Genomic DNA, 13,967 nt, shown 5'->3' with positions numbered 1-13,967 from the left:
AAAAGTAATGCAGAAAGTATAAAGGGGCAGTAGTGCAAAAGTTGTAAACTCAGGTCCTCATACCTGCCAGCTCCCTTCTATAGCTGGGGAAGCATTTCCCCTCATTTGTTTGATTGTAGTAAAATAGTGTAACATGAACGTAATTAAAACATTCTGGTGGGCGGCTTCCTGTAACTGCAGCCAAATTATGTAAGAGAACTTTGTATTACTATTTTTCAGATAGAGAAAGGAGAAAGGATGGAGTAAATAGACACATGCACATATCAAGCCAATCTTCATAAATAAACATTGGTAAATGAAACCACATTACTCATTTACTTGAAAAACAACTTCAAACACAAAGATACCCTCAAAATTCTCTACCTTAAATTGAATATATTTTAGAAGGTCAAATTCTTTGGCATACATCCTGAAATACTCCAGGACCTGGGAGTTGTGCATGAAGTTAGGGTAATGATCTGGGATGGGATAGTCACTGAAGCACATCATCTCCTTAGAAGTATTGATGATCACTGATTTGTAAATACTGGCCCTTCCTTCTTCAGGATTTTCCTGCAATTAAAAAAAAAATGCATAGCAATGTGAGAATTCTTTTCATGATTTACAAAAGTTCAATAAACATTTGAAAAAATTTTCTGAAAGAAATGCCAAGTACTAAAAGTCACATGCATATGCACACATAGCCCTTTACATCTTCTAGCATAGTGCTCATGTAGTCGTTTCCCCTCAAATCTGAGTCATCTTTATTACTTGTTGATGCCAACAACATGCAGTTGAAATGACACTAAATTATTTCCAAGACTAATTCATGAATACCCTTGTAGCTTCTGCCTAGGTCTCTTAGAAAGCTCATTCTGGTAGAAGCCAGCAGCCATGTAAGAAATCCAACTACTGTGAGACCACCATAGTGTGAGGAAGCCCAACCTACCCACATGAAGAGAATGTCTGGGAAAATATGTAGCCATTCACCATAAATTGTAGCTATCTAAGTTGAAGTTATAAATATGTGAACAAAGAGTTCTTTTTTTGACAAAAAAATAAATTTAATCACATAATTTTTCTTTTTGACAAATGATTATTTTTCAAATAACATTAACAATACAAATTATATTATGTCAGACCTTACATTAGGTATTCAAAGCTCATTTTTAAATTAAAATTCTTATGAGCTACTGGTAAAGTGAAAATTAGTGAGTTAGAAAATTGAGGTGAGAAATTCTTCCAGAAAAGTTTGAGAAAAGATAGCTAGAAAAAAAAATATTAGAAAAATAATCAATAGAAAAGGTAAAGCTTAAAAAGAATAATTTCTTTTTCCTTTTAAGTTGGAAAATTAAAGTGAGAAATTCTTCCAGAAATGTTTGAGAAAAGATAGCTAGAAAAAAAATATTAGAAAAATAATCAATAGAAAGGGTAAAACTTAAAAGGAATAATTTCTCTTTAACAGGAGCTTTTGAAGAAGAGAACAATGAGAATGTAAAGAAAGAGTATTTATAAAAATAATATCCAGTAAAGCCTATGCATGTAGAGAAAAATACATGTATAATATGAATCTTATAGTTTGCATCTCCCACAAGACAGCGCCTGAGATCAACACCTGTGTGCAAGTGATCCTAGAAAGCATAAGTGAAGACCTGAATTAAACTATATAGGGAGAAAATGGCTTATTATTGAACAAGTGAGGCTCATTCCTATTGGGGACCATGCATACAGTTTTTCTCTATAAGGAAAGAAACCTGGAATCTATATCCATTGACTCCAAAGGTAGCTTTTTGGGGTTTAACTCCTAAAACTTCTGGATGCCCTAGGCAAGCTGAATAAACTATTTTCCTAAAATAAAAAATCTGAGAGCTGCAATAGACACCTGAGGTGAGATGTGGCCAGGAAACCAGGGCACTTTCTACCATAGCTACAGCCGAAACGTGGAGATAGTATGCAGAAGTCAAAAATGAGTCAAATACAACTCATACTAGAAAGACTGGCTGATAAAATTAAAAAAAAAATAAATTGTGCCAAATACATTGCTAGTGAAATTTCAGAATATTAGTAACAATCTCACAGAAAGAAAACGAAAATAGTTCACATACAAGGAAAGAATATAAGAGAGTGTTTTGTGGCTTCGTCCACATTTAGGATTGTTGCCCTCCCATTTTTATTGAAGACTTATTCAGTGGAGGAATCCTAAGTTGATCATTCCCATTTCTCTGCTCCATAAGCCACTATCTCATTTCTTTTGACTGCTAATAACATTTTCATGAGTTTCCTTTCAAGTCTCTTCTTCTAATCTGTTCTACCAAAGTGTTCTAAGGTATGCCTGGGACTGTATCTTGGCCCCAAATAAATTTTTAGATATTGCCCTGTTTCCTATAGAACAAATGTCCCATTTCTCAGTTTAGGATTCAAAGATATCCATAATGTCTTGTAGCATCGTTCTTATCCCCCAACTAGATTGTAAGCCCCTTGAACTGTATTCATGGTTTTCCCCACAGCATCTCTAATTATAAATAAGAACTCAGTAAATGTTTAATAGATGCATATCAAATTGTATTAAGAAAGGCATGTACAGAATAAGAAGCAAATTTCACATTATGTATAACTAAGGAAACATCAAAACTTATCTCAGAAAGAGTTGAGATAAATCTTAGATAAATACAATATATTTATCTCATTCCCCAAAATTTGTTCTAAGAAAAATCACAAAATAATATAGAAGTTAAATGTATAGCCAGACATGGTGGCTCAAGCCTACAATCCTAGCACTTGGGAAGGCTGAGGTGGGTGGATTGCTTAAGCTCAGGAGTTGAAGACCAGCCTAAGCAAGAACAAGACCCCATCTCTAAAAAATAGCCAGATGTTGTGTTTGGCGCCTATAGTCCCAGCTACTTGGGAAGCTGAAACAAAAGGATTGCTTGAGCCTGAGAGTTTGAGGTTGCTGTGAGCTATGACACCACAGCACTCTACCAAGGGCAACAAAGTGAGACTCTGTCTGAAAAAAAAAAAGTTAAATGCTAAAGATATACATCTCAGTATTATTCAAAATAGCAATTAATTAGAAATAACTTTAAATGTCCTTAAAATAGGTAAATATTTGGGTAAGTTATAGTATCTCAATGTGATTTTGTAAATAAAACTATTCTAAAATTAAAACTTTAATTTAATTAAGCTTTAATTAAAATTAAAGTTCAGAATTCTGGGAAGATGGCCGACTGGTAGCAATCCTCTGTGGAGGCTCCTGAGCAGAGAAGAAAAATTGGATGTAATCAGACTCTATGAAGCCAAAGGTGGGGAGCTGAGCCAAGAAAGAAGTTCCGTAAGCTGTAACTCCAAGGAAGAATACTCAAGAAAACAAATTTCAGGTACATAGCCTATTGACTAGAGGACGGGAGACCCCTCCCTCAAGCAGGAGGCCTGCCACAGGCTATTATGAACCAGCAGGGAACAAAAGACCTCTCATTTTATCTCACTGGAGAGAGCCAATAAACTCCAAGTCTCTTTCTCCAGGGAAGTCCCACTTCTGAACATAGACATTACCCCACCAGGCATAAAATTGAACAGATATTTTTTCCCACAAGTCTAAACTTCCAGTCCACCCTTCCCCCTTGCATGGCAGTCTGAAGTTCTGCCCCCTGCAGAGCACAGAGTATTTGGTCTTGTCCTGAGAGATCTGGGTATAGTGTGGACTGCCAAGCATCAGGATGGAATCTGTGACTAACAGGGAAAAGAGAGGGTGTGGGAAGAAAGGGACACTGAACAGGAGGCAGAGCAGTCCCCTGGTTATGACTATGTCTGGCTAGTGGTTGTGTTGACCCTCAGTTTGGGCTGTCTGGCAGGACAGGGTGCAAAATCCACAGCTCTGATGGCACCCACAGTGGAAGAGTGGTTGCCACATGTGGACTGAGTTTGGCAGAAAGGGCTAGTCTCCAGCCCCTGCTGGGCATAGACTGAGACTGGCAGGTGGGGGCGTGGTCCCCTAACTCTAACTGGTCTGGCAAGCAGAGACTAGCTGGGTGTAGACTGAGACTGGTGGGCAGGGGTGTGGCCCATGGCTCCAACTGGGCCTGTAAGCAGAGAAGCAGACAACAGTGTGGACTGAGTCTGGAAGGTGTGAGTGTGGATCCCTGGCTCCAATTGTGCTGTTGGAGACCCTTAAGCCCCTCTGTTGAGCAGGGTTTGCACTGCCTGAGATAATTTAATTGGAACCCGTGTCTGGGGCTGTCCACTTAGGGACATTCTGAAGTTGACATTCGAAATTCTATAGTGGAAAAGAACTGAAGGGTGGGGGGTGGGCACGGTAGCTGTTTGTATCTCTTCACAGTCAAGATTTTAACCTAATACTGTGGCTTCTTAGGGTAGGGTAGAGGTTGGCTAATATTAAAACAGAGATAGCTTGCACTATCTCACCAAGTAGGTCCTCAGAGTCTCTGGCTAAAACTCTGAAAGGGGCCTTTGTAAGGTTGTAGGAGATAAGCCACAATTACAAAGCCTAGTACGTTGGTAAGGAGCTGTCTCTACTACCTGGGAACCCCCAATCAATCTCACCCTACCAGTTCTAATAACCAAACAGTGGAAAATAAACATGGTGCAGACCCAACAGAACTCTGGCAACATGAATAACCAGAGTAGATCGACCCTCCCCCCCTAAGAAATGACAAAGGAGATACAACTGAAAATGCCATGCACAGACAAATGGTAGCAAAGTCAGAAGTCAAATTCAGAATGTGGATTACAAATAAGATAAACAGAATGGAAGAAAAAATAGAAATTGAATTCCAAAGAGTAGTTCTAAAGTTATCTCAAGAAATTAATAAATTCAAGCCCCCAAGTCACCAAAGATATGGACATAATGAGAAAAGAGATAGCAGAGCTCAAGGAAATGAAAAAGTTAGTTGAGAAACTCCAAAATACAGTAGAATCCCTCAGTAATAGAGTTGACCAGGCAGAAGAAAGGATCTCTGAAACTGAAGATGAAGCTTTTTTTTTTTTTGGCCAGGGCTGGGTTTGAACCCTCCAGTATGTGGGGCCAGTGCCCTACTCCTTTGAGGCACAGGTGCCACCCAAGACAAATCTTTTCAACATTCCTGGGGAATGGGGAATGGGGAGCAAAAACTGATCATTCCCTGAGAGAGTTGTGGAATCACCCCAATAGATCAAACATTTGTTTTATAGGAATTCCCAAAGGAGAAGAGGATGGTCCTAAATGTACAGATGCTCTACTCCAAGAGATTTTGGAGGAGAATTTCCCAATATTGCAAGAGATACAAAACTTCAGATAGCAGACAGTTTCAGAACCCCTGCAAGACTCACCAAATAAAGCATCTCCTAAACACATTGTGATTAACTTTGCCAAAGATAAGACAAAGAACAAAATTCTGCAAGCAGCCAGATGTATGAAAAGCATCACCTACAAAGGGAGAAGTATCATAATGACTGCAGATCTCTCAGCTGAAATGTTTCAAGCCAGAAGAAGATGGTTATCAACTTTCAATCACCCAAAACAAAACAACTTTCAACCCATGATCCTCTATCCAGCTAAACTGAGTTTCATTTGTGATGGAGAAATCAAATACTTTAATGACATAGATATGTTGAAGAAATTTACCATAATTAAACCAGCTCCCCAGGATATTCTTAGACTCATCCTCCAGAATGACCAGTGCAATGTTCTACCTCGAAAGTAAACTCACCCAGAAATTTTTGAACAAAACCCAACTTCCACAGTGGTGAAAGGCTTGAAAATGTCCACTGCACATCTGAAAATCATGACACCCAAAATACAACCAGGCTTAGCAATTCTCTCAAATAATGTAAATGGTTTAAATTGTCCTCTAAAGAGGCACAGGCTGGCTGACTGGATACATAAACTCAGACTGGATATTTGTTGTATACAAGAATCTCGTCTTACCCTAAAGGATAAAAATAGACTCAGGATGAAGGTATAGACTTGTATATTACAGGAAAATGGAAACCAAAAAAAAGCAAGGGTTGCAATTTTAGTAGCAGATACAATCGGCTTTAAACCAACAAAGATAAAGAAAGATAAGGAAAGTCACTACATATTTGTCAAGGGAAACACCCGACATGAAGAGATTTTGATAATTAACATTTATGCACCCTACCAGAATACTCCTCAATTCATAAAGCAGACCCTAATTGATATGAACAATTTGATGTCTTCCTGCACTACAATAGTTGGAGATTTTAACACCCCTTTGACAGTTTTGGATAGATCCTCAAAGAAGAAACTAAACAAAGAAATATTAGACTTAGCCTGACCCTAGAACAAATGGACCTTACAGACCTCTACAGAACATTTCACCCTAATAAAACTGAATGTACATTCTTCTCATCAGCCCATGGATCATCCTCCAAAATAGACCATAACCTAGGACACAAGTCTAACCTCAGCAAATTTAAAAGTATAGAAATTATTCCTTGTATCTTCTCAGACCACCATGGAATAAAAGTTGAACTTAACAGCAACAGGAATCCTCATAGTCAAAGTCATGGAAACTAAATAATCTTAGGCTGAATGACAGCTGGGTCAAAGACGAGATTAAGAAGGAAATCACCAAAGTTTCAGAACCAAATGACAATGAAGACACAAATTATGAAAACCTATGGGATACTGCAAAGGCAGTCATAAGAGGGAAATTTATAGCATTGGAAACCTTCATTAAGAAAACAGAAAGAGAGGAAGCCAACAACTTAATGGATCATCTCAAGCAACTGGAAAAGGAAGAACATTAAACCCAAACCCAGGAGAAGAAAAGAAATAAAAAAATTAGGGTAGAATTAAAGGAAATTGAAAACAAAAGAATCATTCAGAAGATTAACAAAACAAAAAGTTTGTTTTTTGAAAAGATTAACAAAAGTGATAAACCTCTGGTCAACCTAACCAGAAATAGAAAAGTAAAATCTCTAATATCATCTATCAGAAATGATAAAGGAGCAATAACAACAGACACTTCAGAAACTCAAAAAAATCCTCAGTGATTACTACAAAAATTTTATTCCCAGAAATATGAAAATCTGAAGGAAACAGACCATACTGGGAAGCACACTACCTTCCTAGACTCAACCAGAAAGAATTAGAAATCTTGAATAGACCTATATCAATCACCGAAATAGAATCAAGAATATGAAATCTCCCTAAGAAGAAATGTCCAGGACCAAATGGCTTCCCATCCAAATTCTATCAAACCTTTCAAGAGGAACTAGTACCTACATTATACAACCTTTTCCAAAACACAGAAAAAGAAGGAATACTTCCCAACACATTCTATGAAGCAAATATCACCCTGATACCCAAACCAGGTAAGGATCCAACAAAGAAAGAAAATTATAGACCAATATCATTAATGAATATCGATGCAAAAATATTCAATAAGATCTTAGCAAACAGAATTCAACAACACATCAAAAAAATTATATGCCATGATCAAGGCGGTTTTATTCCTGGGTTACAGAGTTGGTTCAACATACACAAATCTATAAATATAATACATCACATCAATAAAATAAAAAACAAAGACCATGTGATTCTCTCAATGGACACAGAAAAAGTCTTTGACAATATCCAGCATCCTTTCATGATCAGAACACTTAAGAAAATAGGGATAGAAAGGACATTTCTTAAACTGATAGAGGCCATCTGCAGCAAACCCATAGCCTATATCATACTGAATGGTGTAAAATTGAAAACATTTCCACTCAGATTAGGAATGAGGCGAGGATATCTCCACTGCTGTTCAACATAGTAATGGAAGTCTCAGCCATCACAATCAGGCAAGAGAAGGCGATCAAGCATATCCAAATAGGGTCAGAGGACATTAAACTCTCACTCTTCGCTGATGATATGATTTTATACCTGGAAAATCCCAGGGGCTTAACTTCACAACTCTTAGAAGCGATCAAGGAATACAGCAGTGTCTCAGGATACTAAATCAATACTTACAAATCAGTAGCTTTTATATATGCCAACAATAGTCAAGCTGAAAAAACAGTCAAGGACCCTATTCCTTTTACAATACTGCCAAAGAAGATGAACTATCTGGGAATTTCCCTAACAAAGGATGTGAAAGTTCTCTATAAAGAGAACTACCAAATGCTGAGAAAAGAAATAGCTGAAGATGTTAACAAATGGAAAAACATACCATAGTCATGGCTGGAAAGAATCAACATTGTTAAAACGTCCATACTACCCAAAGCAATCTACAGATTTAATGCAATCCCTAGTAAAGCACCATTGACATACTTTAAAGAACAACAACAAAAAAAAATAGTACTTCATTTTATATGGAATCAGAAAAAAACCTTGAACAGCAAATACATTACTCAGAAATAAGAACAACTCAGAAGTTATCATGTTTCCAGACTTAAGGCTATACCATAAATCTATAGTGATCAAAACAGCATGGTACTGGCACAAAAACAGAGTAAAAGATTTATGGAACAGAATAGACAACCAAGAAGTGAACCCAGCTACTTATCATCATTTGATCTGCAACAAGCCTATCAAAAATATTCAGTGGGGGAAATACTCCTTGTTTAACAAATGGTGCTAGGTGAACTGGCTGGCGATCTGTAGAAGACTGAAACTGGACCCCCACCTTTCACCATTAACAAAAATTGATTTTCACAGGATAAAATATTTAAACCTAAGGAACTATAAAAATACTAGAAGAGAGTGTGGGGCAAACACTTGAAGAAATTGGCCTGGGAGAATATTTTATGAGGAGGACCCCCATCCCACCCCAGGCAATTGAAACAACACCAAAAATACATTACTGGGATCTGATCAAGCTAAAAAGCTTTTGCACAGCCAAGATCACAGTAAGTAAAGCAAACAGACAACCTTCAGAATGGGAGATTTCTGCAGGTTATGCTTCCACCAAAGGGATGATAACTAGAATCTATAGAGAACTCAAACTAATCAATAAGAAGATAACAAATAACCCCATTTCTATGTGGGCAGGAGACTTGAACAGAAACTTCTCTGATGAAGACAGGTACATGGCCTACAAACACATGAAAAAATGCTCATCATCCTTAGTCATTAGAGAAATGCAAATCAAAACCACTTTGAGATATCATCTAACTCCAGTAAGATTAGCCCACCTAAAAAAAAATCCCAAAACTACAGATGTTGGCGTGGATGCAGAGGGAAGGGAATATTTCTATACTGCTGGTGGGAATACAAGCTAATATGACCTTTTTGGAAAGAACTTTGGAGAACACTCAAGGAACGACCTACTGTTTTATCCTGCAACTCCTCTACTAGGTATATATTCAGATGATCAAAAATTATTTTACAACAAAGACATTTGCACCAGAATATTTATTGCAGCCTAATTCATAATAGCCAAGACATGGAAATAGCCCAAATGCCCATCAGCCCATGAATGGATTAACAAATAGGGTATATGTACACCATAGGATACTATGCAGCCATAAAAAAGACGGAGACTGCACCTTTTATGTTTACCTGGATGGAGCTGAATCATATTTTTGTTAGTAAAGTATCTCAAGAATGGGAAAAAAAGTATCCAATGTACTCAATACTACTAAGAAATCAATAATCACCTATACACTCATATGAATGGTAAAACATAACTATAGTCCAGAAAGTAGAAGGGAAAAGGAGAGAGAGTAGACAGACAGGAGGGGGGGAAAGAGAGAGAGGTTATTTGGAGGGACCTCACCTAATGTGCATGATGCAATGGTACATTTCAAAACTATTAAGAAATGAGTATAATTGTGATGGATGTGTTACTTTAGTAAGCATTTCACCTTGTATATCGAAGCAGTGCACTGAACCGCATAAATGCATCAATGTACAAAGTTGTGATTTAATAAAAAATAATAATAATAAATAAAAATAAAGTTCATTTAAACATATTGTTTGTATATAAACACATTTAAAAAATTAAGATGAATTTATGAATGGCAAGGTCATTTTAGAATAAAGATGTTTGCAGTGTGGGTAGGGGGTGAAGGAAGGCACATTTCTAACTTTTGAATTTTATGACATTCATTCTTTCATTCATTCAACAGATATTTCTAAAGGCATTGGTTCTCAACCTTCCTAATGCCGGGGCCCTTTAATACAGTTCCTGTAGGTTGTGACCCACAGGGCGAGAACTGCTGTAAAGACTCTCTGTAATAAAATACTATGACATATTAGATGCTGAAAAATGTAGTCTGTTCTTATCTCCCAAAGGTTCAAAGTTTAGTACAAGGAGTACAGCCATGCTTTCTACAGTAGGTCTGGTGAGGAGTGTCGCTGAATAAAATGAGTCACAGATCTTACCTCTTTTGGGGCGTCACTGAATAAAATGAGTCACAGATCTTACCTCTTTAATAACAATCATATCTTTCTAATCTTTTTGACGTTACTGACAACAGCAAAGTATTATCTCTTGTCAACAAAAAACTTCAAGCCCCTTCCAATGCCCTGATTGGATCCTAGGTAGGGTTTCTCACTTTGTCAACCCACTGCTTTACAAAAGAGGGTGAGTACAGAGCAATATTAGGACTGTGGGTAGATAAAGAAGCTGCTAGATTTTACCATTTCTTACCACCCATGAACAAATCTTCCCTGTACAAATTTTGTACTAATTGTATTTCTTGTCTAGGTGCAAGTTTGACATATTTGAGTAGGAAGTGCACATGAGAAAAGAGAGAGCAGGAGACATAAGGTGGATTCATAGCAGAAGGGACTGGAGGCAGAAATAAGGACAGAAGAAAGGAGAAAAATGACTCCCTTCAATGGAGGAGTCAGACGGTTTGGAACTTCCGTTCCCTTGTCAGCCTCTCAGAATCCCATGGAATGGGAGCTCTTTGAATTGTTTTCAACCTTGTCTGCATATTGGAATCATTTGGGGAGCTTTAAAAAATATAGAGGGGAAAATACATGCTTGGCTCTGGAAATACAATGAAGAACCACCCAGGTATGGTCTGTCTTAACAGAAGTCAGCATTATGATGAAACATTGTTTACGTCTTTTCAAGGAAGCAGTTTATAAAGTGTTGAAATTTTGCCAAGAGGATGATCAAGAAAAAACGCCAAGCTTAGCAGAGAATAAATTTAAACCACTTTGGACATAAAAACCAGAGACCCGACAATCAGGTAGGATGATGGATACCTTCCCAAACTCCTCCCATCCTTAATTCATTTCATAACTGTTCAGTAATTGCCAAACCTGGTTAGGATGCTTCGCAGAAACACCAAATACATGGGTTGCCACCTAGGCCTACTTAGTAATAACTGATACTAGCAGCACTGTGCACCTGGCACTGTTATAAGTGACTGACACAATTATTCATTTACTTAATCCCTATAACAACTCTATAGAGTCTATTATTATCCCCACCCTAAGGATGAAGAAACACAGGTCCAGGGAGGCTTAATGACTTGCCCAAGGTCATACAGCTAGCAAGGGACAGAAACAGGATTTGAGCCCAAGACTGTGCTCTTAACTTCTACACTGTATTATAAATGTATTTTAAGAGTAGAACTTTTTGTTGATTATGAAAAACTAATTAACAGGCTTTTTAGCCCATGCCCAAGACTGATGATAGAGGCATGTAGATCTGCTAAGGGAAGACCTGGATCTGAATAAGAACCATTGTCGAACAGAGTTAGTCCCCTAAACAGAGCCAAGATGCAAAAGGACCGTACTTCTGTAAGAGATACTAAAAAGCCAGATGTAGGTTGCTGGTCAATACTACATGTTTTTTATGAAAGATTAAGTGTGAAACACTTGGGGAACCTCAATACTATTCACTGGTTCAAGAAATGAGTTTAAAAAGAAACCCAGTGAATGTCTGTTTGGAGATCCATAAAAGTGGTTGATATTCTTTGACATTTAATAACTATCATTTAAGTAAGTTGCTGGCAAGTGGCAGGGCTGGATGTGCATATTAAAATAATTTAAATTTAAAATGGTATATGTAAGTTGCAGGTGCACTCTGCCCCCTTCTGAAGACAGGACTTTGGACTACTCAGGGAAAGGGCAAGTTCCAAGCAGTTAAGGTAGTCAGATTTTATAATTATATTCAAGGACTAGGATTTCAGAGAGTTGCCTGAAGTGAGCCAGAATTTTTTTAAAAAAATTAATAATAGCAAGGTTAGAGAAGATTGAAAAGTGAGATTCTTGGAAAGGTTTGTGAGCAGATAATTCTAGCTCATTTACCTATTAGTACAGACCATGGGCAACCATTCTAAATTTGTCAACCCCTGTAAGTTTCCTAATGTTTGTGAATTTGTTACCCTCCAAATTGTTTCCCTCTTCTGGACAGCAGAAAAACTCATTAAGTGACAGTGGTCTCTGCGTCATTTTCATAGGCAACAGAAAAGGAAAAATAAGTGATATCCATTTCCTGTTTTGCCACCAACCTCGAGCAAGAGGTTGCATAAAACCTGAGCAGGTGGCTGCAGAGAAGAGGTCCGCAGGCTGAATTCTAGTAGGTTTAATCACTATAGAGTTCATCTTATTCCCAGGCACGAAATAAAATGTTTCATGCCCCTCGTTGCAGGAAGGGCATCATGTATTAGAGGACTAGGAGATATACCTGGAACCTCCAGAGCCCTCCTATGTCATCAGTCCTTTCGAAGCAGACAGGTTCCAAGCCTTCTTCCAGGCAGCACTTGATGGAAGTGAGCCCGCTCACTCCACCTCCAATCACAGCAATTCTTTTCTTGGTCATGTCCCCTGAGATGTCACCTGGCTGGGTCAATGTCACTTGTTCTAAAGGAAGGATGACAAAAGACAGCACACATCAGTCAACACTTTTCAAGAAAGGCATTGGCCATGCCGTTCAAATAAATGCTGTGACAACAGGTGCCTTCGAGGAAGCCAGATTCGGCTGTCCTCTCAGCCACCGGGAACCGCTCTGCCAGGGACCGGGGAGCCTCGCTCCTGCCAGACCCCGGGCCGAGAGCGCTCAGCTGCGGAACCGCACCTCCCTGCGGGTCCAGAAGCCGCCGATCCTTCCGCTGCGATCTGGAGGCCGCTAGGGACTCAGCTATTTTCAAGTAAATATAAATCAACAGTGTACCAAGAAAACAACCACGAGGCCAATGGGGAGCAGCCGCTCGGTTCCACCTCCCGTGGGCGGACAGCCCCGCCCTGCCCCCCGCTTTCACTTCCAGCAGCCGCAGGGAGGCGTAGGCTGCAGCGCCTAGGGCGGAACACCGAACCCCCCACCGCCCCCATTTTAGCTGGGTGGCCCGCGATCGCAACTGCTCTCTCTCTCCAGAAACAGCGTGGCCACCGCCTCAGCCCTTCCCCGCCTCTCGCGTCCGCGCTCGACTTCCTGGGTTTTGCTTAAAGCGACAAACTCGGCCCGAGAAGGGAGACGCGGGGACTTGCTGTCTTGCTCCGAATGCTAAGTGGGAACTGACGTCTCGGGTGCTGGGTGGACGCGGGCGCTCGCTCCGTCGCCCACCTGGCCCTGTCATCTCTGGACTCTGGGTCTGCCGCCCGCGTCCCACACACCGGCTTTAAACCCCGCGCCCGGCGCCGGCGCTGGGGGCGGGGAGGAAAGGGTTCTGTTTTCTACTCGGAGGAGTTCAGTGGAGGAGAAAAAACCTGAACAGATGATTTCCATCAAAATACTTCCAAAGAGTGTTTTCTCTCACACAGTTATAGTTAAGTAGTTAAAAACAGAAAACACCGACTTCAAAACTGTAAGTCACATGTTAAGTCAGTAAAACCACCAATGTAACAGATTTAGGACTTCGTGCTCTGGGTCAGAATTAGGGCACATCCAGCCTGGGGCTTTCTAATGACAGATGTCTGGGTTGGAGAAGGCACAGTTAGGGTGAAGGCCTTGGTGGGGAGAAGAAACGGGTGGGGAGAAGGCACATATGGGGAGACGGCACGGGTAGGGAGAAGGCACGGGTGGGGCGAAGGCACATGTGGGGAGAAGGTACGGGGGGGGGAGAAGGCACATGTGGGGAGAAGGCAC

The 13,967-nt window shown here is 39.6% G+C and overlaps 1 protein-coding gene across 1 annotated transcript in view; it reads right to left on the bottom strand.

Moving 5' to 3' along the window:
• The window catches only part of FMO5 (flavin containing monooxygenase 5), a 31,425-nt gene extending 18,367 nt beyond the window's left edge, over window positions 1–13,058 (bottom strand). The window contains exons 1-3 of the mRNA XM_003793799.3: window positions 12,960–13,058; window positions 12,570–12,745; window positions 364–552 (exon numbers count right to left, since the gene is read on the bottom strand). Of these exons, the coding sequence (XP_003793847.1) occupies window positions 364–552; window positions 12,570–12,704 (324 nt within the window). The 5' untranslated portion in view covers window positions 12,705–12,745; window positions 12,960–13,058. The remainder of the gene's footprint in view (window positions 1–363; window positions 553–12,569; window positions 12,746–12,959) is intronic.
• Between the last annotated feature and the right edge of the window lie 909 nt (window positions 13,059–13,967).

Source organism: Otolemur garnettii, unplaced genomic scaffold, assembly GCF_000181295.1.
Source record: "Otolemur garnettii isolate 467f Iridium unplaced genomic scaffold, OtoGar3 scaffold00073, whole genome shotgun sequence".
NCBI classification, from domain to species: Eukaryota; Metazoa; Chordata; class Mammalia; order Primates; family Galagidae; genus Otolemur; species Otolemur garnettii.
Note: the sequence above shows the minus strand (reverse complement) of the source record. Positions and strands in the feature narration are given on the sequence as shown.